Source organism: Linepithema humile, chromosome 7, assembly GCF_040581485.1.
Source record: "Linepithema humile isolate Giens D197 chromosome 7, Lhum_UNIL_v1.0, whole genome shotgun sequence".
NCBI classification, from domain to species: domain Eukaryota; kingdom Metazoa; phylum Arthropoda; class Insecta; order Hymenoptera; family Formicidae; genus Linepithema; species Linepithema humile.
In genome coordinates, this window is record NC_090134.1 from 9,447,020 (window position 1) to 9,473,577 (window position 26,558).

At 33.5% G+C, this 26,558-nt stretch overlaps 4 protein-coding genes across 10 annotated transcripts; 2 read left to right on the plus strand and 2 right to left on the minus strand.

The window, feature by feature from the left end:
- On the minus strand, window positions 1–1,762 carry LOC105668380 (torsin-1A-like). The gene is made up of 3 exons (XM_012360734.2): window positions 1,310–1,762; window positions 734–999; window positions 1–657 (listed from the first exon to the last, which is right to left on the minus strand). The coding sequence occupies exons 1-3, from the start codon at window positions 1,485–1,487 to the stop codon at window positions 67–69; spliced, it is 1,035 nt and encodes a 344-aa protein (XP_012216157.1). The 5' UTR covers window positions 1,488–1,762; the 3' UTR covers window positions 1–66.
- A 123-nt stretch (window positions 1,763–1,885) lies between these two features.
- On the plus strand, window positions 1,886–5,044 carry LOC105668381 (cytochrome b5). 4 transcript variants are annotated; one of them, XM_067359288.1, is made up of 4 exons: window positions 1,886–2,389; window positions 2,688–2,816; window positions 2,900–2,961; window positions 4,730–5,044. In XM_067359288.1, exons 1-4 carry the CDS (start codon window positions 2,222–2,224, stop codon window positions 4,758–4,760), a joined length of 390 nt encoding a protein of 129 aa, XP_067215389.1. In that variant the 5' UTR covers window positions 1,886–2,221; the 3' UTR covers window positions 4,761–5,044. The 4 variants fall into 4 exon arrangements, with proteins under 4 accessions (XP_067215389.1, XP_012216159.1, XP_067215390.1 ...); XM_012360736.2 differs by lacking the exon at window positions 4,730–5,044 and adding an exon at window positions 4,295–4,721; XM_067359289.1 differs by lacking the exon at window positions 4,730–5,044 and adding an exon at window positions 3,041–4,277.
- Window positions 5,045–5,449: 405 nt separating this feature from the next.
- LOC105668414 (b(0,+)-type amino acid transporter 1) lies at window positions 5,450–25,304 on the plus strand. 3 transcript variants are annotated; one of them, XM_067359280.1, is made up of 5 exons: window positions 5,450–6,074; window positions 22,731–23,854; window positions 23,989–24,202; window positions 24,443–24,748; window positions 24,917–25,304. In XM_067359280.1, the coding sequence occupies exons 1-5, from the start codon at window positions 6,050–6,052 to the stop codon at window positions 24,979–24,981; spliced, it is 1,734 nt and encodes a 577-aa protein (XP_067215381.1). In that variant the 5' UTR covers window positions 5,450–6,049; the 3' UTR covers window positions 24,982–25,304. The 3 variants fall into 3 exon arrangements, with proteins under 3 accessions (XP_067215381.1, XP_067215383.1, XP_067215384.1); XM_067359282.1 differs by lacking the exon at window positions 5,450–6,074 and adding an exon at window positions 14,154–14,279; XM_067359283.1 differs by lacking the exon at window positions 5,450–6,074 and adding an exon at window positions 20,296–20,409.
- Window positions 25,161–26,475, minus strand: LOC105668410 (uncharacterized protein C1orf131 homolog). Of its 2 annotated transcripts, none has more exons than XM_012360786.2 (2): window positions 26,353–26,475; window positions 25,161–26,122 (listed from the first exon to the last, which is right to left on the minus strand). In XM_012360786.2, exon 2 carries the CDS (start codon window positions 26,106–26,108, stop codon window positions 25,608–25,610), a length of 501 nt encoding a protein of 166 aa, XP_012216209.1. In that variant the 5' UTR covers window positions 26,109–26,122; window positions 26,353–26,475; the 3' UTR covers window positions 25,161–25,607. The 2 variants fall into 2 exon arrangements, with proteins under 2 accessions (XP_012216209.1, XP_012216208.1); XM_012360785.2 differs by having other exon boundaries at window positions 26,327–26,469.
- Between the last annotated feature and the right edge of the window lie 83 nt (window positions 26,476–26,558).

Consider the following 26,558-nt stretch of genomic DNA (forward strand, 5'->3'; position numbering starts at 1 on the left):
TTTTCATAATTATCATTTATCATTTTATTATTTATTATTTTAAACATTAAAAAGTTTCAAATTACCTTAATTAGTTTCAGGCTGCTTGTCACGATACACAAGAGCAGCAACTTTCTGTTCTATTCTTTTGCATCCAGCCATCGAATAAAGATTATACGGTTCAGGACCAAAAGTCAAATACGAAAGTGCCTCTTCTATAAGCTCCTTGGTTGGAGTGGCTCCTCGCTGGGAGAAGGCTTTTTTTAAACACTTTCTAACATGTACTTCCTCGAGAGGTAAAAAAGGTACATAATGATCAATCACACTGGTTTGTATAGTATCACTCTGATGGAAACCACCCTTCTCCTGGAATGCTCCGTTAGCTATCAGTTGTTCAAAATCCTGCAGCTCGGTATCCTCTCGTTTCTTTCCCTTTTCCCATAGGTTTGTGAGTTGCTGCACTATTTGACTGCTGCCGGTATTCGAAAGGAATATAAAAATAGCTCTGCCCTGATACAAGGTCTCACTACGCATTGAAGATTTATGATAATTGCTGTAGTCTAGAAAGGGAACCAACACGTTCAGCAAACCTTCCGGCATCTTATCCACTTCGTCAAACACAAACATCGATCTGTCACATTTTGTCAAACTGTTGGAAATGATTTTGTACAGGTCCTCCTGAAAGAGTTTATGTTTTTATCATTTTGCTTTCGTTGTATTATAACAGATTTCATATATGTATATTTAAATGTACCTTGTATTGATTTACTTTTTCCTCTAGAGGAAAATCATTGCGGCCATTGAAAAAATGATAATATTGACTTTGAATACCCTTTTCATAGAAAACTGTAGCAATCATTTGCGCTACATAATTCTTGCCAGTTCCTGGAGTGCCATGAAAACTCATAACCAGTGCCTTCTGTGAATCCTTATTTCCCAAGTGTCCTCGCAAGCCATTTATGATTGTTTCATGAGCAATTTGTTGTCCAAACAAATTAGCAGACAACATATATTCTAGTCCTATAATTACAATAATTTTTTACTCAAGATTTCTATCTTAATATGTGAGATTATACAGAATTGTAAAAAAATAGATAAAAATGTAGATCTTATAACAATAAAACCACAAAATTATTATTCTTATATTTAAAGAACATGAAGAAAAAAGGTATCCATTCAAAATCATTTATTTCTAAAACAAAAACATCAATTGTTGTATGACCTCTGTACAAATTAGCAGGTAGAAAACTAAGATATCTGAATGAATGATTAAATTAATAATTAATAATTCTTGACAATTAAAGTGAAAAATGGTAAGCTCATTACTTACTGTCTAAGTCAGAATGAATATATTCGTCTGTACAGCATTCCCAGTACATGCATTCGTACTTTTTATAGGCATAATAACCTAAGCTCCCTAATGCAGAACCGGCCATATATGATATAATTGCACATCGTGTACATGTAACGAACGTGAAAATAAATAAAACAAAACCGAGAAAATTCATGTTTAATTATTAACAACGTAATATTTTTGTCTTCTTTCCCACATTACTCATATATCAGATCTGATGTAGGAATGCTGCCTGCTATTGATACCCATCACAAGCATGTGGTACAGTTTTTAATCAAATTTAACTGTATTTATAACTTGCAAACTAGTATATTTACATTAATCGCGTATGTCCAGTATCGAGTATTAACAAAAATTCAAATGCAAATCGAGTTTTGACTTACACAAAATTTAAAATAAAAGTTCGAACCCGGCTTACATGTGTTAGTTAGTTTATTGTCCATGCACTTCATGTTTCGTGTAAATGTAAACCAGCCTATGATCACGATAGTGTCGCCCTCGGACAGCACGGTGTGCTCATGAATCAATTCTCTGAAAGCGCAAAAAAATTGTTGATGTTTCCAGTCCAATTTTTATGTGAACATAGATCGAAAAAACGGTAATAACAGGAAATTTCTAGCATTGATCAGTACTGGTGGAAACGCAATTACTAAGCGATTGCTAAGCGGGTGATCGCGGGAGACAAAGTTCATTCGTCCACGAAAGTTCGACGTTGTTGCTTCTTATCAGCAGCGTGCATTGCCGATGTGGCTATATAATACTCAATGAAAAGCTGCTAACACACGATTGTAAAGGATTATTTGTGACATCAAGAACAAGAACAGCAATAGCAGATTCCATCGACGAGACAAATTAGGAAGTTGAACAAATAATCTATTAATTAACAAAATGACAAGTAAGGATACCAAAGATGTTAAGAACGTTAAAGAAGATACCGCCGCTACTCCAGCGAACAAGCTCTTTACGCGAGCAGAAGTGGCGAAACATACAGATTCCAAAGATATTTGGCTTATTATCCATAACAATGTGTACGATATCACTTCGTTCATCAGTCAGGTTGCAGCATTTATTCCTTTTTAAATCATGATTACTAAATATCATCAATCAATTAATCACATGATGTCAGTGTTCTAATCAAGATCTGTCTTTTTTTTTTTTTTTGTAAAGTTCTCAGTCATTTTTTCTGAATACAATAGATATTGAGAGTTGAATCTTTATTAAATTTTATTTGACGAAAATTTAAGAAATATTATAAATAAAATAAACATTTTTGCATATTTATTTTTTTTATTAGAAGTAATTTGGTTTCTTAATCTTTATTAATGCATCTTTATTAATGCATTTTTATTTATAGCATCCTGGAGGTGAGGAAGTACTCTTAGAACAAGGTGGACATGATGGCACCGAACCTTTCGAAGATATTGGACATTCTACAGATGCAAGAGAAATGATGGAATCTTATAAAATTGGAGAAATAGTAGAAGTAAGAATAAATTTAATTTTATTTATGCATTTATTTGATATTTTTTTGTGTATTAAAGAGATGTTTATTGTTGTGTATTTTAGGAGGAAAAGACGAAAGCAGGAAAGAGCTCCAGAAATTGGACTGACGATGCAGACAGTTCTAGGTATTTTTTCCTCTTATATTTGTGTAATTTTTGCTTAAGGATTTCATTTTAACAGTCTAATGATTCTAATATATTCCAGTTTTCCAGAAAGCTATTCTCTTTGATGATTCCTGTTTTCTAAAGAGCCTTATCTAAACTTTCCTTTAAAATAAGTAATTCTTTTCCATCATTTTCTATCTTCTTTAATTTTTGCACAGATGGTATGAAAGTAGCAATTTTATTAGTTAAAAAATGTGATATAAAAGATATTTTATTTATACTTTGTTTAATTTTATCTATTAATATTTAAGATTTTGTACTTATTGTGCAAGAATGCTATAATTATGTTAAATTAAAAAATTTTGCTTTTTTTTATAATTTTATATCAAGGCTAATGAGTCAGGTTGGTTGTTAGTGCCAAAAGTGTTATATATTTGCAACCGATATAATCACAGAGTTTCGAGTCATGCTGAATTCTTTAGAAAAAATATTGCAAATTAATTCAGAAAAATATTACAGAAACACTTTGCCTCAATTTTGGATCCTTTTTAATCTGATGGGAGATAACCAGTGATTGTGATCATACATTTTATACATAAACATTAATTTTTTAGAAAAAAACTAAGCATTATATTATTATTTCTGCAGATTAATTGTCAATCAATGTGTGCTATTTCTGTTTTTAATGCGTTAATGTCTTATAATAACTTCACTGAGGATGACCTAATACAGGTTGAAACATCTGTGCTTATATGAATTACAAATGTACAATACTTTAGCTTGAATAACCAGTCTGACTGATAAATTAATCCCAATGAGTTATAAATTTAGATTTAATCAATGAATTCCTAATTTTCTTATTTGTATTCTTCTTTTTATTTTTTCTCATTTGCAAAGTATAAAATCTTTAATTGCATTGCTTGATGTTAAAAAAGCGTAGTTCCAAAAATCAGACATTTCTTTTTAGTTGATAATGGCTTGTGATTCTTTGTCTAAAAATAACTTCATTAATGCTAATGCTTATGAATATTAATGTTTTGATTTTAAAAATAACTTCATTAATACTGATATCTAGCAATTTTTTTGAATTATTAATGTGTTATTCTTATAAGAGAAATTTTACTTGTGAACAAAAAATGATTTGGAATATAAAAGTTTAGTTTTTTGGAACATTATATTCTTTTAATATTAAGCAATTTCATAATATGCATATTATAATAATTATAATAATTGATGAATACTATGATCATTTTATATCTATGTGAAATAGATATAATTACTACCAGTTCATACCATCTAAATTTATGAAAACAGACAAAAATCTTGTTTCTTAAGATTTATTATATGTGAGTAGTCGATGCTGCATCGTGATGTGATGATTGGCAATTGCAGTTGGCGGTCTTGGTTGATCCCGATCGCCCTCGGAGTGCTCGTGACGCTGGTCTATCGCTACTTCATCAATGCACATTAAAGCATTCCAACTCGGAATCCCTTTCTCCATGTTACTTACTTGTTAATACATATTATATCAACGATCAATTGTTGTTTCGCATGCATGTCGCGCACTGTTGTAATTGTTTTCTATGAACCAGATAGCACTGCTGGGCCTAGCACCCAAAAATGGAAAGGAGGAAAAACGGCCAATGTATTATATTGATATTGAAATAACGCGCGCATTTATATATTTATATGTATACATTTATATTTACTGGTATATATATGCATATGTACATGTAGCGTATACATCATTCCTCAAATGAAGATGAAATAAACTGATTTAATTCCTTAGAAACAAGGACATCGTCACGAAAAAGAAATAAACCTCATCCTTAGACGAAAAAAATACAAGCAATAACTGAATGAAAATTATTTGAAGAAGTAATTCAATCACCAATCAAGCCAGGATGAATTTTTATATGTTATTTATACTTCTTGTAATGGATTAATAAAGAAGATAGCATCAATTGTGTCGCCAATGAAGAGAAGTTTAGCAGCATTTAAAAGAGCACATTTTATACATATATATATATTACACATATATGTAACACATTTACCCAAGTATTTTTCTATGATTTACATTTTAATAAATTTTAATAAATTTCGATATGTGACTCTAATAATATATAAAAATATAATTTCTTAAAGGTGTAAAGCAAATTAGTAAAAATAAGAAAATAGTAATAACGCTTGGAGTTGTGAAACTATATGTTATAAATATTTTTATAAAATTGGACTTAATAGAGCTTACAACACACATACATGCGATATTCATATAATTAAAGCTATAAAATCGCTTATAAACATCCATTTGATTTTGAGTGTTAAAAGAATCCAAGGAAACTCATGATAATGATTTAAATTAAGCGCTAAAATTAAAATGTCATCCCGCGCGCGCTTTTCGGGGATGAAATTGCGCCGGCGCCGGTCCAGTTGTCCTGCATGCTCCTTCATGCATGAGTTGCGTGACGAGCGCGAGATAACCATGGATAACGGATGAGGGCTTCACACTGGAATAAGGATTCGCGGTGGCGTCGCCCCATCGTCGGTATCGAGCGAGTTCTCCAACGCGCGCGTTGCGTCGCGCCGGTACCTCCCCGTTCTCCTCGCTTCACCCTTTCGTTCCCTCCGCCCTCGCTGGTTCTAGGAGACCTCCGTCCGACGAACGCCCAGTAAAGCGCGAGAGCTCGTTGAGGACGTGTCATAGAGTAATATTTTGGCAGAGAGGCGTCAACGATAATTCATTAGACAAAAGAACTTTCAGAGGAGAGAAGTTGCTTCGCTCGAGGAAGTAAATCGAGTAGAACGAGCGCAGCGTCGCGAATACGCGCGCTATCGAGAAGATAGAACGTTACAGAGAGAAAAGGGCGAAAGCACGCCGGAGAAGGGTAGCGGAGAAGAGACAGCAGCGGCCGGTCCCGGAAGTAAAAGGGTAGAGGCCGACGGGGTGGAAGAAGAAAGGTGCCAGCGAACGCGGACGACGAAGCGAGCAACAAGAGCGACAGAAGCTGCGTACGGGCGCGAACGGCGGTGGTTGTATTGAAAAGTAGCGGCGTGGTGTCATGAGAGGCGGTCTCACGGTCCGCCCTTCTTATCGGTCCCTTCAAGAGTCATGCATGTCGCTCCCCTCAAACGAGGTAAGTGCGTAATCATCGGAGCAATCCTCTACGCGGGGTTACTCCGAAACGGTGTAGAAGCCGGCTGCACCGATATCATTTAGGTTAACTGAGAGTCTCCATTTTTTTTTCGAAAGAGAAAATCAAAGAACAATATTCTTTCATTAATAAAGTAATTTCTATGAGGAACAATTCTTAACATTTAATTTACTTAAATATATTTCCTTGTCTGTTTGTAGACAATGATGCAAGCTTATTGTATACTCTAATTCTGATAATTTTAATATGCCTTTATTCTGAGCACGAAAGTATACGTTGGTAATCAGTATAATAAAAGCAGAATTAAATTAATTAGTAGTTTCCAGAAGTTTGTTAAAAGAGGATTGAATTTACTGTCATAAAACTTTTGTTTAACCATCTCACGCATCTCGCCGGTATACACAAACGCCCACGTTTGTAACAGAAACTACTGACGCGTTTTTCCTCAATCGTATTAATTAGTTAAGCTATGACGAGAACCGCTAATAAATTGAAGAATGATAGATAAAAGTTTCTAAATATAATTCATTTTAATATTTTTTAAAAACCTAATTTTGGACATATTTTAATTATTCTAAAAGAGTAGAGATTGAATTGAATTACAATTATTCGATATTGATGAAACGGACATTCTATATATCAATTTAATTCATGAGTATTGTATAAATAAAATATTGTTTTATTACGAATTATTATTTGTATAACATTTACTGATTTTTTATTTAAAAGTTGAAAGCTTTATTAGGTCTTTTGATTCCGCGATTAAAGAATTACTAGTATTATTAATCGAATGTGTGTATAACACACACATTCTATTATCATTTTAAACTATCTATGTTATTACATATGCAATTACAAACTTTGATTAGCGATTGATTTCTTGGAGAAAGGAGGAGGAAATTGTTTCTTGCAGATGAGCTCCTTTCTCATCAGTAAGAGAGATAAACTTTCATCTAATCAATAAGAAAAGCAATTTTCGCTAGAACAAACTAGCATTTTAGATAGCTAAAAATTAATATGCCTATCTATTAAATATAATACAACAAAAGCATTTCCGCACCTGTATTTAAAAGTCGATACCAATCACGGTTAACTCTTCCTTCTTGACTAAAAATAGCGATAGTGGACGAAAATACCTTTACGAGAATATTCCAACAAATTTAGAATATCTTACGAATATTATATAAGGGACGCAATATTATTTCTAACTGTTCTGAAAATACTGAAGTCTGAGATTGTATATTTTGCAACAGTCTATTAGCGTTTTGAAAAGGGAAGAAGAGAGGAAAGTGCACTTGCACTCACTACTTGGTTTATAAGACAGCAGGAAGAAATTCAATTAAAAAATAGCTCTACCGCTTAAAAATCTATATTTTCCTACTTTGCATCAACCGCAGAAAAACCTGCAACTTTCCTCAATACTGACGTCAACAGAGTATTGATGATTTTTTTCTGGCTGTAACAACTTGAACGTCAATAAACATTAGGAATATTCTTATTAATTATGAAACATGAGGAGTAGTTGAAGGTCAAGCGCGAAACACGTAGAAAGTATAAAACGTTCTTCGGCGTGATCGATGAAAAACGATGCGCTCGATGACTTTGCGTTATTTCCTTGTAAAAATGAAAAATATTTAGGTTTTGATACGAGTATTCTTTGAAAAAATATTCAGTTTTCGCGATATAAGAAAAGAATGTTTCTAATTTAATATGTTTTTTACAAAAAAAATACTGAAGTTTTGGAATTTATTGTAGATTTACGATGGAGATGACAAAAAGGATTATATAAGAAAATCCTTAAGGAAAAAGATTAAGAAAGTTATAAAAAATAACTTCCTCGAGATTTAAGATTTTTCCTTTCTTTTTGGAATAAACAAGTATATAAAAAAAAGAGACAAAAGCAAGAATTGCTCCAATTTTTCTCAGTATTCTAGCCACAATCTTGTCCCTGCAACTTGCATCAATTCCAAATAAAGAGAAATGTACAGCAAAACTAACATTCAACATAACTGATTCAATTTAAAAATATCAAGAAAAATAGCTCTTAAAATGAGAACGAATAAAAAGTAAAATTCAAACAAAAATTTGAAGAACAATTTTTATTTATTTCTTTTTAAGCCAGTCTTTTTTGACATTTTTTAAATGTAAATTTAAATTTTGTAAAATTTGTAAAAGGTGCAAATCTTTAAAATGGAGAACAACTCCACTCTTGTCTTATTGCTTCCATATTTTATTTCGCTTAACGAAACGAATAATTTCGAAACACCCAATGTTTACTTGCGATCGAAGAAAAACACGATGTTTCGCGTCACGAACACATTCGGGTGGGTTAACAAGTTACGAAAAACCTGTTGGTCGTCCTCGTGGTCGAATATCGTGTGCCAAAAAGAAGAGTTCGATGGTTACTCTCTTGATGCCGAGTCTTAAGTTGTTTGCTAATTATAAATGTCTTGTCGTCGAACCTCTTATTTCTTTTGTCAATGAGAGAAACGAGTTTTACGAAGCGTGACGAGGACAATTCGAAGCTATCAATCACAATACGACAACATTGCGGGAAACTGCACGTTGCATAATCTTGCATGCACATGAATGTTGCACTTCCAATTAGAGAAGGCTGTAAACAGGATGTAATAAAATCAGAAATTACAACAAAAATTTAATTAACAATCAATGGCAATAATTGTAATAAAAAATAAAACTTTCAATAATTATTAGTTTCTATACAACAATAGCATTTTTGTGACTATATTAATTTGATATTTTATTCTGACTTAAAATTTATATTTATTATAATAATTACGGAAATAAAAAATTGTATTAAATAGCGTAGAAATTAAATTTAAAGTTCTGATATTAATTTTATTTCAAATATTTTATTCTATAATTTATAAATCCATTACTAAGAATCAAGAAATTTTTATATTTTCACATATTCTATAAAAATTATTTCATATAATTAATTAGAATATAATTAATTAGAAATTTCTTCTCAATACCAGGCGAGGATTCGCCGTGATAAATTGTATCTCGAAATACATTTTATTGCGACCGACTATCCGAGATGAGACTCTCCGCACAAACGATAATATTTTCTATTTAACCCTTTCACATCGTCATTTCGCAATGATATACGATCCGACTTCATTTGAATATCGTAGATTTTTATTCCGCGAGTCGCTGAGGACGACGCAAAATTTCGAATTATTGTAAAATTACAATAGTGATTATTAATGTTTTTAAAAATAGAATTTTTTGAAGTTATTATATTAGTTATATTTAAGGGAAACAGTTCTCGTTGTTCTCGCCGTGTGGAACGCGGGAAATGCGATTAATCACACAAGTATAATTTGAGAACGGACGAGCCTCCAGCTCGAGAATATTACTACATATGGCCAGTAACAATCTTCATATTGAGTATCGGCCGCTTTCTCACGACTGTTGCACGCGTATTATTTCAAATGCTTAACGCGCGATAAAGTCAAGTATCCACTTGAATCGCGAGGGTTGCTAATTCATTAATCGGCAGAATTGGAATTGGAACTGGAATTTATTCAACCAACTTAAACGAATCAAAATTTTGGTCTAACAAAATTTGCACATACTTGCACACCTTAGCAAATATTGTAGCAAATTTGTGTTGCATTCATATATCTGAAAATGATATATTTTTGTGTTGAAATAATGTTCTTATTCTCATGTCGCTTCTCATTCGTTCAATTATATCTCATAATTATTCTCACTAATAGAATATATATTGATTTTTGTACGTATGTGTGTATGTACAGTTCTTTTAAATCGCTGAAAACCGATAAAGATGAAACTGACGAAGATATTGAAGTTGTTAGAGTCGCTTTTCTATAATAAGTTTTGCAAATTTACACGTATTCTACTTCATTATGACGTGAAAGCTCATTTCTTCCACGCGACCTCTTGCTAGAAATAGATCTGTGATGTGTAATGTCCTCCTATTTCTCTGAAACAGGTGTTTTCCCAATAATGTTAATGGACTTTCTTACGTTTCCCACGAAACTCATTAGAGAACTGTCTAATTTCATTAGGCAGTTTAATGCGAATATTGGCCGCTTGCAGTATAATTTACGTGTTTTACTGACGCTAATAATCTTTGATCTAATTTTTCTTGAGAGATAAAATGTTAAGGAAGCATTGTTTAAATTTATCTTGGCGTTAAGATTGATCTTATATTTTAGGTGAAAAATTATACAAAGTTTCTTACAGTTTACTTTAGTGAAGAAAATTAAAAAGCGGATGGTGGAGGAAGAATAGAATAAATTCTGTAAAATTACTTTTAGTAGAAGCTAGAAAAAATTATAATTGTGATACATATTTTTTATCACATTAATTGTTCTTTGAAAGAAGTAAAAATATATAAATAAGGCTTCGGAATAATGTGCATTAAAATATATTAAAGAATAAAATAACCAAATTATCAAAGATATCTAAAATATTTTTAAAAATTAATCAATTAGACGCAATAAACAATTTTTAAGATAATTTTCAAAATCTTTCTCTGTCCACAAATAAAAAAGAATTCGCTATTATTACAAAATATATGTTAATTAAACATATGTTTCAAAATTTATATGTGATAAATGATAAGAATGTATTATTGTTATAACTTTAACAAAAGGCTTATTGTTAACTTTTCAATACCTCGTGTAAAAAAAGAAAAATTTTGTCTCCGACTGTATCTATTATAATATATCAGCCCTGTTTAGATCACTTTTGTCAAAGAGAAGCTGTCGAGTGTTCTCAGCTATTGTGTGCTATTTTAGTATGAATCCATTGATGAAAAACGATGCGTGCATGAGTTTGCGTGGAAAGAATGATTGGCTTAAACGGAACGTACACTCCACTCATCATTGTCGTCATCGTTCTTTCTTTTTCTCTCTCGTGTCTCGTCGATTGGAGCTCCAATATGTGTTGAGAAGTCCAATCTATTTCTTGTTCGTCTATTTGTGGCCACGCTGCATGTCCATTTTGAAACGTTAAAAATAAGCTCGTGATCTCCCACGTGGATGAGATTCGAGTAAAATTGCAAAGAGAGAGAAAGAAATATATATAGCGTCAGAGAAGAGAAATCATCAGTGTCTGTATTCTCGTGTCGTTATTTAGCGCCAGATTACGCTAATCACGTGAACTTTATTTGCGCGATTTGCCAGGTGAAGCCAGGTAGCTTTAGTGTTAATTTAGCGTTCAATATGCGGCAAGCGCATGTGATAACTGTCGTGATAACATCAGCAGAAAAATGATCCCTCAAAGTTAAAACATCACAAATTTTTAGCAATTAATTAGTATAAATTATTTATTACTTTATACTAATTAAAATAACATCAAAAATGTAAAAATAAAACAGATATAATACTTTTATTCTACTCATCATGATTTACATTTATATTATTTTATATAATTAATAAAATAATGAAATAAATAATTAGCGAATAACGAGATAAATAATTAAATAATAAAATTCTTTTAAAAAGCAGATAATGTGAGATATTTGCGATATAAACGTTTGGATATAACAGTCTTGTCTTGTCAAACGCATAATTTTACTTGCTGTGTTAGCATATTTGTAGTAAAGCGTGTAACAGCGATCAAAGATCAAATAAATCAATTTCATCTTATTCAATATTGCTAACACATGCAGAGATATTTTTGAATTGCATTTACAGGGTAGTCTGCGTGCTCCAGAATCTCTCTCTTTCTCTTTATCTCTTTCTCCCTCTCTTTCTCTCTCTCTCTCTCTCTTTCTCTCTCTCTCTCTGGCGTTCCTCTGGTTTCGCGAGATGACGCAATTTTACATCACCTCCTCCGCATTCACTCTAGTGTTGCATAAGTCATCCTAGTAAGGATGAAAATACGATGAAACATTTCAACGTAACATTTTCACACCGAAACATGAGAGATGTTTAATATTTGCAACTTTTAATATGTTAATAATATTAATTAAATGGGTATTAATAAGGAGTATCATAATAGAGTATAATAATGCTATAATTATTATTATATAAAATATATTAATAAATTTATACATGATAGAGTAAATTTTGAATACAGAGTTAAGATAGAATATTAATAAATCCCGTCCTTAGAATATTAATAATGCTTCCCCTTGATATTTTAAGTAACAAGTTACGATTTGCGCTTTTGCTATTACTCACAAAAAGATTGTTTTAACTGCGCGTTTGATTTTAAATTTTACTTCAAATGGGATTTTTCAAAATTTTAAATTTCATTGTTTATATATTGATGTATCAAATTTGAGATTTAAAAGATTATAGAAAGTGACGATTTTTCTCTCTCTCTCTCTTCTCTCTCTGATATTGTTGCTAAGAAAAAATTTCCATGCTTCGCAAAGAATACGAGGGCAATATAAATGAAACTGCTTTTTTATGTGAATATAAATCAACGCCGGTAGATTACGCTGACAATGAATGAAAGATAGAGGTATCTGTTCTCGCTCTACATAATCGTGGCGTCGTGACTATCGTTTTCGTAGTCGTTACGATATTCGAACAATTAGTGCCGTTGCACAACGTATTGTTCTTATCAAGTTTCTTGCAAACGCAAATGTTAAAGCGGTCGAAATTTTTCAGAAATGTCTCAGGACACCCTGAAAATATCCATGATGTCCTCGGAAGGTTTCGTGCTATCTGGGTAAACAGAAGAGACAGAAGATGAAACGATCGTGCATAACTGATTATTGCGGCTACCAGGTTCTTTTTATAGAAATGGCATTCTCATGCTGCTCGAACATTGGGTAAAGTGTGTGGAAGTTAGGGGGGGGGGGGGAGTATCTAGAAAAGTGAAATGTATACTATTAAGATTATCTTTCGCATAAAAAAGTCTCATTTATATCTAAATCGCTTTCGCATTTACTACAATTCAGTCTCTGTTCCTATTGTCTGTGTATCGAGAGAAATATTATCGTTATTTCTCTTAGCGAGAAATATCTCTGAATTTTTCATCTTTTACGTCGTAATTTTGTGTCGCGCAAAATTCGTCGCAGAAAATCCTTAAATATGCTGAAACGGTCTTAACTATACTTATACGATCGTTCATGCTTATCGATCGATAGAAGGCTAAACCAGTAATACAGCGAACAATACAAGCAACACACACACACACACACACACACACACACACACACACACATACGCGCGCACACACTGTTGTTAGAAGCAGCGTCAGATCGAGAAACGAGCATGACCCTGAGAAATTACATTCCCGGAACGGTATTTACAAAATATTCTCCCGGATACTGAGCGATATTCCGATATTCGGCTATCGATAGACGCCGCAATTCAATTCGCCCACGTCCTTTCTTTTCCACTCACGCGGACACCATTCTGCGCATGTACCTATACAGCTTCGTAATATCATATTTTTGCAGTTAACGCAATTTGCGTACATTTCCAGAATGCATTTGACTGCAAGTACAATTTGATGAAATATTGATTTCGAATTAAACAACAAATTTTGAAATTTACGTTTGAATTGATTACAAATAAAATATCGTACATTTGCAGAAGTATGTAAACAATATATATATATATATATATATATATATATACATTAATTTTACGAAAAAATTAACGATTAAAGTATGAGTCGTCGCGTAATTTGAGGCATGATATGCATAATGCAACGCGCATCGGCAGCTTATAGCAACATATATTCGTGTTATTGCGCTGAGACAACTTTCTGAACAGATTCCAAGCGAAATCTTCTCGACGGATAATATTTGTACGCCGCGAGAAACATGTGCGACTTACATTGAAAGGATTAAGTCTTGCAGTATTCAATACACGTGAATAATGGACTATTAACGAATAAATTATGGTAATCATAATTTGACATCAATTACCTCGCACGCTCGTAAGTTTGCTAGATGGACGTACTAGTAATTTCGAGGCAAATATTTCCTCCTTGAAGACAAGTCGATTGTTTCGCAAATGACAAGGAATGTCTTTTGACGAGTGAATCTTTTAAAAGGAAATCTGCCGACTTTTCAACTTAGTTCGCGAATTGAAATTGTTCAGAAAAAAGCAGTGCCCGTAAATCTGATTTTGTAAAAAAAATTTTTTTAACCCAACATAAATTTGAAAATCAAAGTGTTTGAATGAAAAATGTGAATGCAGTGAAAAATGCGTAGTAAAAAACCAGGTAATCTCTCTAAAAACGTTTAATCTTAATGTATAAATATTTATAAATATAAATATAAGCAAAAAAATTTTTACTATATATAGTAAAAATTTTTTTGCTTACATTATTATAAAACTACAATAACACGAATTTTGCGCAACACTTGTTTTTAATATTAACGATAAATTATTATTCGTGTAAAAACATTTATATGATTCTATATATTTTTTAATCTCCTTTGTGCAAATTGATAAAATGTTATTTTAGCTGTGTCCGTTCGAGCTTGTATCCTTTAGGAAATTTTATCTTTTATTAACAAGAATCGTACTATCTATTAGTTTGTAAAAAGTTACGTTAAAAGTTAGTTTTACTGTAAAACTGAATTGTTTATTCCACTCGAGCAATCTCATTCCGGATTAAATGAAAAATTGAAGATAAAAAATGACCCAGATGGGAAATGGCCTTTAAAACCACATTAACGCAAATCATTCTCGCGCGTCGGAATAAAAACTAAACCCATTGGGAATTAAAACATAAAAGTTCCTTATATCTCTCTCACATACAAGGTGTCGCGGAAATATTCTCTTTCAATTCTCTTTTAAAGGAACATTGAAAATAAATTAGAAAACACATTTGGCTTAAAATCTTCTGGAAAGTTGAAGATTACTTTTAGACAGATTTAGCACTCTCATTAATTCTTATCCATAAGATAAATCTCTGTGTTATATTTCTCAAAAAAATTAAATTAAAACTTTATTTTTCAATTTCAAGCCTCTTAAAATTTTAAATGCAATATCCTAATTATTCTAATTATTATTAACATTTTAATCTTTTAAATTACTCTTCTGTAAGAGAAACTGGTGCATTTGTCTTGGAAAAATTGATTATACGCGGATGAGAATTAATGCTTATCTCATTTGCAATTTCTACGCGAACAAACCAGATAGATACTCTGACAACAAGCTCAATGGAGTTCTTACGATCGACTTACGAGAGACCTTGTCCATGAAATACATTACAATAGTTTCCTTCCCGTCAACACCTCTACAGACGGAACAGACAGTTCGTTCATTTCGCACGCGCTTCGAATCAAACGCAATTGAATCATTTTACAACACTTTAAGGCGAATAGTTATTAATGCGATTTGACTCGTGACAGCATGTCAGTGTCACAAAACATGCGTTGTAATTCGATATCATGTATCTTTTAAATGTTATGAAACACGATAACGCCGTGACATTTATCTAAATCAAAACTGATACTTAAAACGACGCACGTATCTATCTGAAATATTTATCTGATTATTTTTATTATTAATTAATTATATATAATATTTAAATGTGCTACTACCGCTGTCTATCATTATTATTAATATTTTAATTTAAAGTAACAAATTTATCATCAAAACAATTAAAGACAATTGAACATTTTGTATGTTATTTTATGATACACATTGATTATTTTTTATATTTTTTTAATTAAACAAAAATTATTACAGTTAAATTTTTTAATGTGACAATAGCTTTAGCGAAATATAACTGAAACAAAAGAGCAATTAAAGTATTAAGTGGTAACGTCGCATCATAGTCAGACGCAAAATTCGACGCGCGCCGCACAACAACACTGATATCTGCCCAGTAAATAAACTGTCAGCAATGTTGGTGGATTGACTTAGTTAGTAAATTTGATCAAATTTGATCAAACTAATGATAGTATTTGATCAAATTTGTTGTCAATCTGCCAACATTGCTAACATTTGGCTGTCAGGGTACTTATGCTTCTAAATATAATACAGCTATACATTTATTCGAATAAAAGCACCAAATGATAGCTTATATAATTCATGACATACATTCTAAAAACTTTTTAAAATGTTTAATATTATATTATTTAGACATTTTCTTCACATATTAATTCAAATCGGACTCGATGCTTTCACACAGCTGCTTTCCATGACACCCGGTGTATATTGGCGCGCATATATACTGTCAACAACGATTATCACTTCGAGTTGATGAACGTCAGTCGTTTTGCTACCGCGCGAGTATTGTCGTCGTCGTTCATATCAGGTTGCCGCTACGTAGAATTTTGTAACTTAATCTAAGCTAATTCGTCGCGTCAACACAAAGGATAATGGTCGCCGAGTGCCATCGTTACGTCCCGCGCAAATTTTCATCACTGTCGTCGTCGTCGTCGTCTTCTTTACCATTTAAAGTCATTAAAAGCGCGTATGTAACGTCATGTTTCCTGACATCGCCGGCAATTATGTCGTTAAACGATACGCTGAACTATCGGTCGCGATCGCTTTTAAATGAGCTTAAATCACGAGGTTGTGTCACGCTACGACGGCAAGTAGAAGAAATCGCGACGCAGTTTCCCCACTTTGCGACGACAAATCTCAAGCAATAAATTTCATCTCACGGCAAAATTAAAAATGCTCGCGTTGCTGCTCTAAGAGATTAATCAGTTTAATGAAGATTTAATAGTTCATTATTTTTTAAATATATGGATGGTATTTTCTTTTTCATTTTTTCATAAAATTTTTAATAAATAAATTTAATAAATATAAATAATGTATCTGTTATTTTATAAATCAAGGATATATATATATATTCTGATAAATTTGTTTTTAATATTTTTTATTTATTAATAGTTATTAAATTCAACTACATTTGCGAGTAAATTTGCGTAAATAGAAGTGATTAATACAGCCAAAACAAAGTAAAATAAATTACATTAATTTTATTTGAATGCAAGTAAAATAATTACGTCGATATCAATTTCGTTGGCACGTTATTATCGCATTTAATATTTACACGTTTTGTCGTACATCACCCTCCTATTTTGTGCACAAAAACATGTTACACTCGTAAACAGTATTACGAGTTGGCAGTTGTCACAATAGCATTAATGAAACTCCAAATGGTGCAACGACGAAAATGAATTATGAATTCGTGCAACGAGTAAATCAGTTCGCGGTGCCAGCTGAAAAATAAACTGCCGAAACTATAGAATAGCGACTCGGCCAAAAGGGATAATTTATAATCACGATATGTTATGTGCGTGCTAGCGTTAAAATCGAATTCAACGAGACATTTACAACGACCTTTTCCTATGTTTCTATATAAACTTGTTTCATTATCGATTGAATAAGAAAATGGAAATTTGAATCTAACTCTAAAGTTATACCGACGAAAGTCATAAAGTGAATGAAAAAGTTTTTCGATTCTCAAATCAATTGAAAATGTCTCTTCACTTTTTGTCTTTCCCTCGTATAACGTTCAGAATTAATATTTTCGAAATATATTAATATATTCAAATATACCTATAGGAATTGAAACAGAGAGATTTGCCGTTACGAATTATACGAGCACGATCTGACTGTATAATTCATATTGCAACCAATTCAACCTTTCAACTGTACGTCATATGATATCATATTAAATGAAATGGCTGTCACATCATCTCTAGTTTTTTTCTTAATGATTCATGTCTTTCTATTTATAGAAAAATATTGTAAGTCAGTATTACTGACATAAGTTTATTTATTATTTACAAACGAAGTTTTATACACATATTCATATATACATACGCATGTGCGTACAATACGCGTAATTTATAATAAAATTCTTAACACAATTGATTTATTTATAATATGAAATATTCTACTAATTAATTTTAAATAGAATTCTATAGCAGCATGAAAAAGCAAAAAAGTTAATTAACCTGACAAAGTTTGAGAACCGATCACGCTTCGCGAAGTTGTTAGAGTATTAATTACTTGAGGGAGTAATGAATGATATAATTAATATAGAAATTATATTGTCACTTCTATTTTCTGCAATGGATAAATTTATCATTAACTTATTGCTACATAAAAAAATAAATTAGAAATTGAAGCAGTTTATTCATTTATTTATTCATAAATTTGTATAGAAGTTTTTTTCTAGTCTTATCACAAATCTCTTTGAAGATAAAGAATGTAAAGTTTGCTTTTTCGTACTTTGCAATTATTTGCAAGGTGTTGCATTACTATTCTAATACAAAATTACGAAGTCTTTAACTTTTATCTCGCGAACCTCGACATGTAAAATAGCATATCGATCATTCCTTCTATTTAAATCTATTATTTTTCATGATTACGACCTTGTTCCGTTAAATCGACCTCGAAAACATCGTTGCTCTCTTGGCAACCTGTCGACAGTTGATCTGTAGCCGGTAATTCTTCTGTCAAGTACTGTTATAAAAATTATGTCTCCATTCAATTATCCTATCAGACGTATCGGGTCGAAGATCATTCGGTAGGAGTTCGAGGAATTTCAATGAGCTTTGCAATGTTCAGTAACAGGTGGCCGTATTAAGGCGAATGCTTCATCGATTGAATGTTTAACAAATACCTTAGCCAGATGATTAAATTTTAACTCAAGTTTTTTTATCTTCTACCTTGAAAATTAATTTCAGAAAATTTGAACTATTTGTATGAGAACTCATTGTATTATATTAAATTACACGGCTAAATGTATTTTTTATTTTATTCAGCAATTCAGATATTATTACCCGAAAGACTCATCAATTCTCATTATTTCTTTCGCAAGGGCATTACGTCCTTTCAAGCTTGGCTGTTCTCTTTAGTAAGAGTGCTGCGCCCTTTTTCAATAACTATATACTTGTCTGCTTAGGGAGGATGGTGCCATTCCATCAGATTCGTCTTTTAAGCGCGATTGCTTTCTAAAAATCAATAAGTGTCGTCGCTGGACTTCAGAAGTTCAATCGCTTGCATGAAAGCGTTCAACTCTTTAACAAAATCTTTAAATTTATGTTCAATTCTTTTTATATTTTTTTTTATATAAGTAATTTTATATTACTATAAATTTATGTAAAATCTATTTTTATTTTAACAGAACTTTTTAATTTGGTTTTTTCTCCACAGTCAAAATACACGAAGAACTTTCAGACACAGAGTTTTGAGTCATCTTTAATTTTATCGCAAGATTATGTATATAATTTTCTGCAGAAACATCCATCGCGTTAAGTGCGCTTTTATGCGCGAAATGATTGACACATTTTGACATAGTCATGCATTTGAGTGCAACTTATCTTTCATGCATATATCAAAATTATTATTGTTTTCACAATAAAATCTATATACGATACACGCTCTCATAAAATTCTAAACAAACGCACATTGTTCGGTTGGCATAGTGGCAAGTGGCCTCTCATCACTTTTGGACTTCCGTATTTTTGGCAATATGACCGAAATGCGCAGCTGTCATTTGAAATAATCAAGACAGACGAATGAGTCGCTGCTTGATCAAAATGATGCATTCCTTAGAAATACACACGCAGTGTGTGCTGTAAAAGTAAGTAAAATTAAAAATTTTCAGTAGTAATTCTCAACAATAATTCCGACAATTTATTCTGTTTGTAGAAAAATAGATTTTTCTATTATTTTTGTTATTTTATTTTTAATGTTATATTTTTTAAAAATTAGAATCAAATATAAAAATAAAAATCCGCGTTTTTCCAGGAGATATTCTATACATTTATTATTAAATAAATTATACATATTTACAGATGTTTCTCTCGGTAATTTTAAATATAATTGTTCTTCACCAAAAAACTAAAAGCCCATAAAGAGCAAATTGTACATTTTCTTTATTTGCTTCCTTTGTTCAATAATAAATGGCTCAATTTTCGTGAGCGGCGTCGAAGTTCAGATACGCAAGGCATGTACGCATTCGATGAGATCGATAGCACGAAGCGGGGTCACCTTGAGGAAAACGCACACACCCTTGCTTTTGTACAAAATTCCTGCGCGCAGTTTGCGCACGATCACGACCGATCCGATGAATTTCGCACGCATTTTTCATTTTATTTATCGCGACGAAAGAGGAGCCGGGAAAGCGGTGTTTTCTGGCACGTTGCCACGCGAACTATTACGGTCGTGACGCGACAACTCGGTGATAATAATATGATAATTGTCGTCACGTGGTACAAGAATAGCGTACGGTTGCTGGCGCCGTTTGCACACCACGGCGTTTACGGTCCCAGTCACGAAAGGGATGCGGCACAAGCCGGTCAGTTTTCTTGTCGCACGTCCCCCCTCGAATAATTATCCGCATCCGACGATTTGCTCGTTTACGACACCCGGTATGGCACGTTAATATTCAACGTTAATTTAGTGAAATCATTGTAATTAAGGAATTTTAAACTTTGGCCCAGTGAAACACAATCCGACGTTGTCTATGTGAAAAATCCTGAAAATTGCATTTGATATTGGAAATAATTATTCGCACACGTGATTTAAAATATTATAATCCGATTTTAAGTGTCATAATATGTTATATGAAATAATTATCAACACACAGGACACAACACGTGAGGATTCTGTATCACAAATTTTATCGATATGGATTGTGAATTTAATAAAATTTATCAAAAGAATTCTAAATCTGAAGAGATCAGTGACAAAAGTTTTTTTATTTCGTATAGTTTATAATTAATATTTAATGATAACTATATTTGACTTAAATAAAATTTAGTTTGAATAAAATTATAACAAAAATACACACTCGCGTCGCATAATTAGCAGTGAAATAAAGAATCGTGACGAAACACTTTTAAATTTCAATACATTAACGCAAATAATTGCAATGTGTACAAAATATTCATTATAAAATGTTCCTGCAAAAAAGTCACATGATTTTTAATCGTAGTTAATCTCTGAACAGATCAGAGTCAAAAGTAGTTTTCGCGTAACAGCTCTCGTGTTTATATAAGAAGCGGCAGTATCTCCGGAATTATTTCGAGCTCGGCGTGTGTGAATACCGCGCGCGAATTATGCTTGAGGGCAGACCACGTGGTCCAATTCTCCTCGCCGGACGGCATCTAAACTTAGGAAACCGGCACAAACCGAATATATAACAAGTCCGCACGGTCTCGCAGCACTTTCTACATTTCGTCACCGTTTCTCCTCCTCCTTTTTATAGACATGCGAAAATGGTCACTACGAGTAAAAACGCGACAATTGGCATAACTCGTCGAAACTAAAGATATTTCTCTCTTTCTCTGCTTTCCGACGTCTGAGCTTCGACACCTGTGTGCATAATATTTTCGTCTTTTGTGCGAAGTCTGTGGATTCGTTTCGCGCATTTATCGAACTTTCGCCCGATAACGATGTATCGATTGTACTATAAAACGTCAATCACAATGCTCTATTGTGATGTTTTCCAAATGGTGTTTCCCGGAACTCCGCGATACCGCTGAATGAAAATAAGGCTTCCGCGAGCGATCACCCGATGACCCGAATTCACCGGTCGATTCTGTTGTTTTGTTTCACTACTGATATAATCTTTTAGCTTTATGTAAATGGACGTGATTAGGACGAGTGGAATTAAATTGCTAAATATTATTATCTTAAATCGATTCTATAAAGGGATAAACCAGGTGTTAGTCGGAGAACAGTTTTCCTCAGTTCACAATACCATGTCTTGTTTTATTGATTCCTATTATTTATATTGTATTCAGTATTTATTCAGAGAAAGACTGATCAAATATTTGAAGAGCTTATGGAAATAAAAATTTTTGACGTTAATGCGTTGTTTGCAACCCTCCAGCCTTTTAATATCCTTTCCTTATAGAAGTTCTTATCCTTCCGGGAGCTATTTAGAAAATAAACAAAGCTTTAATCAAGTTGATACTGTTTTATGAAGTAGCTAAACTTATGACCGTAAATAACCTGAACTTTCTTATTGCGTAAAACAATTTAATTGATCCGTTACTATTTTAAACAGCGGAAAAGTTTGTTATTCTTTAACAGAAACTTGATCAGAAACTTTAACGGAACAAATATATTTTATGGAAATTCTGCTATTGTTCTTTATTCTTTGATTTTCTCAACACAACTGAAGAAACTTCAAGTCAAGCATTATAAAGGTTAAAAAAAAAACGCTTTAAGAAAATAAACTAAAAAACTAACAGATAATACTTTTCAGATATTATTACTTGAATAAAATAGATTTATCGGATAATTTCGCAAGAGGTATATTATTTCTGCAAGAGTAAACAAGGCTAGTTTTAATGCACTTGATACAAATAATAGTAACCTTGGCTAAAAATACACTGCATCTTCTATGAATTATAAGGAATCAAAAACCAGTCAGTGTATGCGATAAATATAGTTATAAATTAATAATTACTAAATTTATTAAAAATGAATGATAATTACATTAAATAGAATATTATGTTTCACTACGTACTTCAATTAATTACAATTCAAGATGTACATTTTTTGCTATAAATGTCAACAACACAGTAGAGCAATTTTAATTCGCAAAATAATTCGTCATTAAAGTTTTCAGAGTGTTGCATCTTTTCGACTCAGATTCACAGAGAAAGTACACAGAGATTTATTGAAATGGAAATAACGCAAAATACCTGATCGACTACAAGGGACGTCTTTTCGTTTTCAGCTATCGTGGGACATGATCCGCAGACGAGCAACGGCGGTCAGCCGCAGCTGCAACAGCAGCAATTGCAATCGGGCGGTTGGCTGGGAAGTAGTTCCGGCGACATTGGCGGTGGATTGGTCTGTCGATCTTCGTCAGGCAAGTCGATCAACGGCAGCAGCAACGGCAAGCCGTCGCTATGCCATCCTCAACAACAGCAGCAACAGCAACGGCAACAACAACAAGGCCAATCTGGGGGGGGTGTGGGGGATGACGAAGACGGGGGTGGAGGGAGCGGAGGGCTGGAGGGGACGGACGCAGAGGCGAACGACGCTCTTCACCTCAAGAGACGGGTGGGACTCGTCAGTGGGGTGGCTCTAATCGTCGGCACGATGATCGGCTCCGGGATCTTCGTGTCGCCGTCGGGTCTGCTACTGCGTACCGGCAGCGTCGGCATCAGTTTTGTCGTGTGGACCGCGTGCGGTTTGCTGAGCCTGTGCGGCGCCCTCGCCTACGCCGAGCTGGGTACCATGAACACGAGCAGCGGCGCCGAGTACGCGTACTTCATGGACGCGTTCGGCGCCCCGCCTGCCTTCCTCTTCTCCTGGGTGTCCACCCTGGTGCTGAAGCCGTCGCAGATGGCGATTATCTGCCTGTCGTTCGCCCAGTACACCGTCGAGGCGTTCACCGTCGACTGCGACCCGCCCGATCAGGTGGTGAAGATCGTCGCCCTGCTGGCGATCGTTCTCATACTCCTGATCAATTGCTACAGCGTTAATCTGGCCACCGGCGTGCAGAACGCCTTCACCGCCGCCAAGCTGATGGCGATACTCGTGGTGATAGTCGGCGGCTCGTACAAATTGATACAGGGCAACACGCAGCACCTGCAAACGGCGTTCGACACCATCGACGGCAGCACCGTCAACATCGGCCGCCTCGCCACCGCATTCTACACCGGTCTCTGGGCTTACGACGGCTGGAATAATCTCAACTACGTGACCGAGGAGATCAAGAACCCTTCCAAGAACCTGCCCAGGTCCATCATGATCGGCATACCGCTCGTCACGCTCTGTTACGCGCTTATCAATGTCTCTTACCTGGCAGTCATGTCGCCGTCGGAAATGATCGAGAGCGAGGCTGTGGCGGTGGTAAATATGAGATTAAGAATTTGCATTTCAAAAATATATTCTTCCCCGGGATAGATTTAAGAAACATCACGTGAAAGTAAATCAAGTTTAGGCGTTCAAATCATTTAAAAAATCTCGTCATTGATATTTTGTAGACATTTGGCAATCGAATATTGGGCGTAATGGCATGGTTCATGCCACTCTCCGTAGCGATCAGCACGTTTGGGTCCGCCAACGGCACTCTATTCGCCGCGGGTAGGCTCTGCTTCGCCGCATCGCGGGAAGGTCATTTGCTCGACTGCTTGAGCTACGTGCATGTGCGACGCTTCACTCCTGCTCCAGGCCTCATCTTCCATTCCCTCGTAGCAGGTGTGCAATGCAGCTCGTTCTGCCTAATTTCGTATCAGTCTTAGATATTTCTTAAATATTTCGAATTTCTGGAACGTCTTTTAAACATATTTTTAAACGTTCTTTCAACATCCGGCTTTTATATTTCACATTTTGATTTATAGTATATATTGTTCTAAGCAAAATTATTTTAATCAACATTTCGACTTTAAAGTATTTTAAATAAAAAGTATTTTAAATAAAAAATCTATAATTTCACAGGCGCGATGGTTCTCTCTGGCAATATCGACTCGCTGATCGACTTCTTTTCGTTCACCGCATGGATATTTTATGGCGGCGCAATGCTCGCCTTGCTGGTGATGCGGAGGACCAGACCCAACCATCCGCGACCGTACAAATGCCCGCTGGTGATACCCGTGCTTGTGCTTATCATCTCTGCGTATTTAATAGTGGCGCCAATCATCGACAAGCCGCAGATCGAGTACCTGTATGCAGCCGGTTTCATCGGCGCGGGCATGCTCGTCTACCTCCCGTTTGTAAAGCTTGGATATGTGCCCAAATTTATGGGTAAGTACACGCTGTTAAAATAAAGTTTGACCCGTGATATTAAAATAATTTCAAACTAAAATTAGAAGTTTAAAAATAAATTTTGAACACTGAAATTAAACTAAAAATAATATTTAATATTTAGAGTTAAAGTATTTCCCAATGTTCGTGTCTGTTTTCTAATTACAGAAGGTGTCAACGCCTTCCTGCAGATGTTACTAGAGGTAGCTCCAACTGCGGCTGCCTTTGACTGATTTCATTTGGAGAGATCAAAGTGCAGTTCTCCAAAATGCCGAATCATTCCATTGTGGCATTGTGGAAACTGTGCACACCTGAATAACCCTATTTTAAATACTTGCAGACGAGAGCATTATATCCTATATTACAAAGCTCAAGGCTGGCCCAAAAATGAATGCATAAAAAAAAATATATATTATATAAAAATATATTATTTTATTACTTGTTATTCTTCGTACATAGTATACAACACAGAAAAGATGTTATTGTTAGATAATAGATAGTTGATGTTGTAATGAAACAGCAATGAATCAGAAAATATTTTAAATGTTTACAGTTATGAGTTTGTCTTTCTTTTCATGCATCCTTTTTATCCTCTTCCCATTTTTCCAAATACTGTACAAATTGTTTTTGTATATTATTTTTAAATCAAGTTTCAACATATTGATTTTTTTATGTTATAATTAATTCTAATCTAATAAAAAATATAAAAAGCTTAATTTTAATATATACAATCAGCTTTTATTTTTAATTACAATCTTTCTTACAAAGTAATAAACTTGAAGTCTAAAAAGCATTTTTTTATTCTGCCAATTTAAACAAAGTTTCAAAAAAGATTTTTAATTAATATTGATTGATAAACTCAGCTTTTTTGTTTGGACAAAACATTTTTTGGTACCTTTCCATAAACACCTAAAATACCATTGTCTTTCTTCTGTACTTTCTTAACTTTAGATTTGAGCAAGCTATTAGAAAATCCAGATGTGTGACCTTCCTCCTTCTTTTGCTTCTCCTTTTCTTTACGCTTTTTTAATGCATTGTAATTCATCCTTCTATTCTTGGGAGGTATTGCACCTAGGCTAATAGCAAGCTCAACCTTAGCTCTTCTTGCCTTTGGTTTTTCAAAACCAGACATACCGAATTTAATAACATCGTATCGCGCTTTCTTCATTTCTTTTTCCTGCTGCTTTTTCAGCTCAGCAGGTGTTAGCTTCGTTTCAGAATTATCCTTCGACTTCTCCTTACTGTTCGAGCTATCTGTAGATTTTGATTTTTTCTTTGGAGCTTCATAACTCATGGACATGTAACAACTTGTTGGATTTTTCTTGATTTGAGATCCACGTGTTGGTACAAAGTCATCCATTTTGTCTTCTCACACTAAAAAAAATTATTATTAGAAAGAGAAAATGTTTTGTTTTCAATAACTTAACCTGTGTTGGCAATATATAGATTAAGAAAACTATCTCAGAATTTCTAATATAGTTTAAGAATCATGAAATATATAAACACTAAAAATAAAAAACAATATATATATATAAAATAAAGTGTATAAACAATTATAAACATTTAATTTATACTAACATAAAATCATTATATTTATTTCTAACATTTAAATTGTTGAGGTTATGTCAGCTTATTATCTCGAACCATAAACTATATATCATAGTGAAGTCTAGCTATTTTACCAACTATTTATGCTGAAATGCTTAAATAAGATTCACACTGCATCATTATATGACATTTACTATCCAATAAAAAAATTTATATTCTAGGGAAAAATATGCTGCGAATTTTCTTCATTATGCTGCTAATC

Coding starts and splice junctions, on each gene's coding strand:
- LOC105668380 (XM_012360734.2), bottom strand. CDS start 1,487: ATGAATTTTCTCGGTTTTGTTTTATTTATTTTCACGTTCGTTACATGT. Junction 1,000..1,309: donor TATTCATTCTGACTTAGACA/GTAAGTAATGAG, acceptor TTGTAATTATAG/GACTAGAATATATGTTGTCT. Junction 658..733: donor AAAAAGTAAATCAATACAAG/GTACATTTAAAT, acceptor AAACTCTTTCAG/GAGGACCTGTACAAAATCAT.
- LOC105668381 (XM_012360735.2), top strand. CDS start 2,222: ATGACAAGTAAGGATACCAAAGATGTTAAGAACGTTAAAGAAGATACC. Junction 2,390..2,687: donor TCACTTCGTTCATCAGTCAG/GTTGCAGCATTT, acceptor TTTTATTTATAG/CATCCTGGAGGTGAGGAAGT. Junction 2,962..4,332: donor GACGATGCAGACAGTTCTAG/GTATTTTTTCCT, acceptor TGGCAATTGCAG/TTGGCGGTCTTGGTTGATCC.
- LOC105668414 (XM_067359283.1), top strand. CDS start 20,322: ATGCGGCACAAGCCGGTCAGTTTTCTTGTCGCACGTCCCCCCTCGAAT. Junction 24,203..24,442: donor CTTCCATTCCCTCGTAGCAG/GTGTGCAATGCA, acceptor ATAATTTCACAG/GCGCGATGGTTCTCTCTGGC. Junction 24,749..24,916: donor ATATGTGCCCAAATTTATGG/GTAAGTACACGC, acceptor TTCTAATTACAG/AAGGTGTCAACGCCTTCCTG.
- LOC105668410 (XM_012360786.2), bottom strand. CDS start 26,108: ATGGATGACTTTGTACCAACACGTGGATCTCAAATCAAGAAAAATCCA.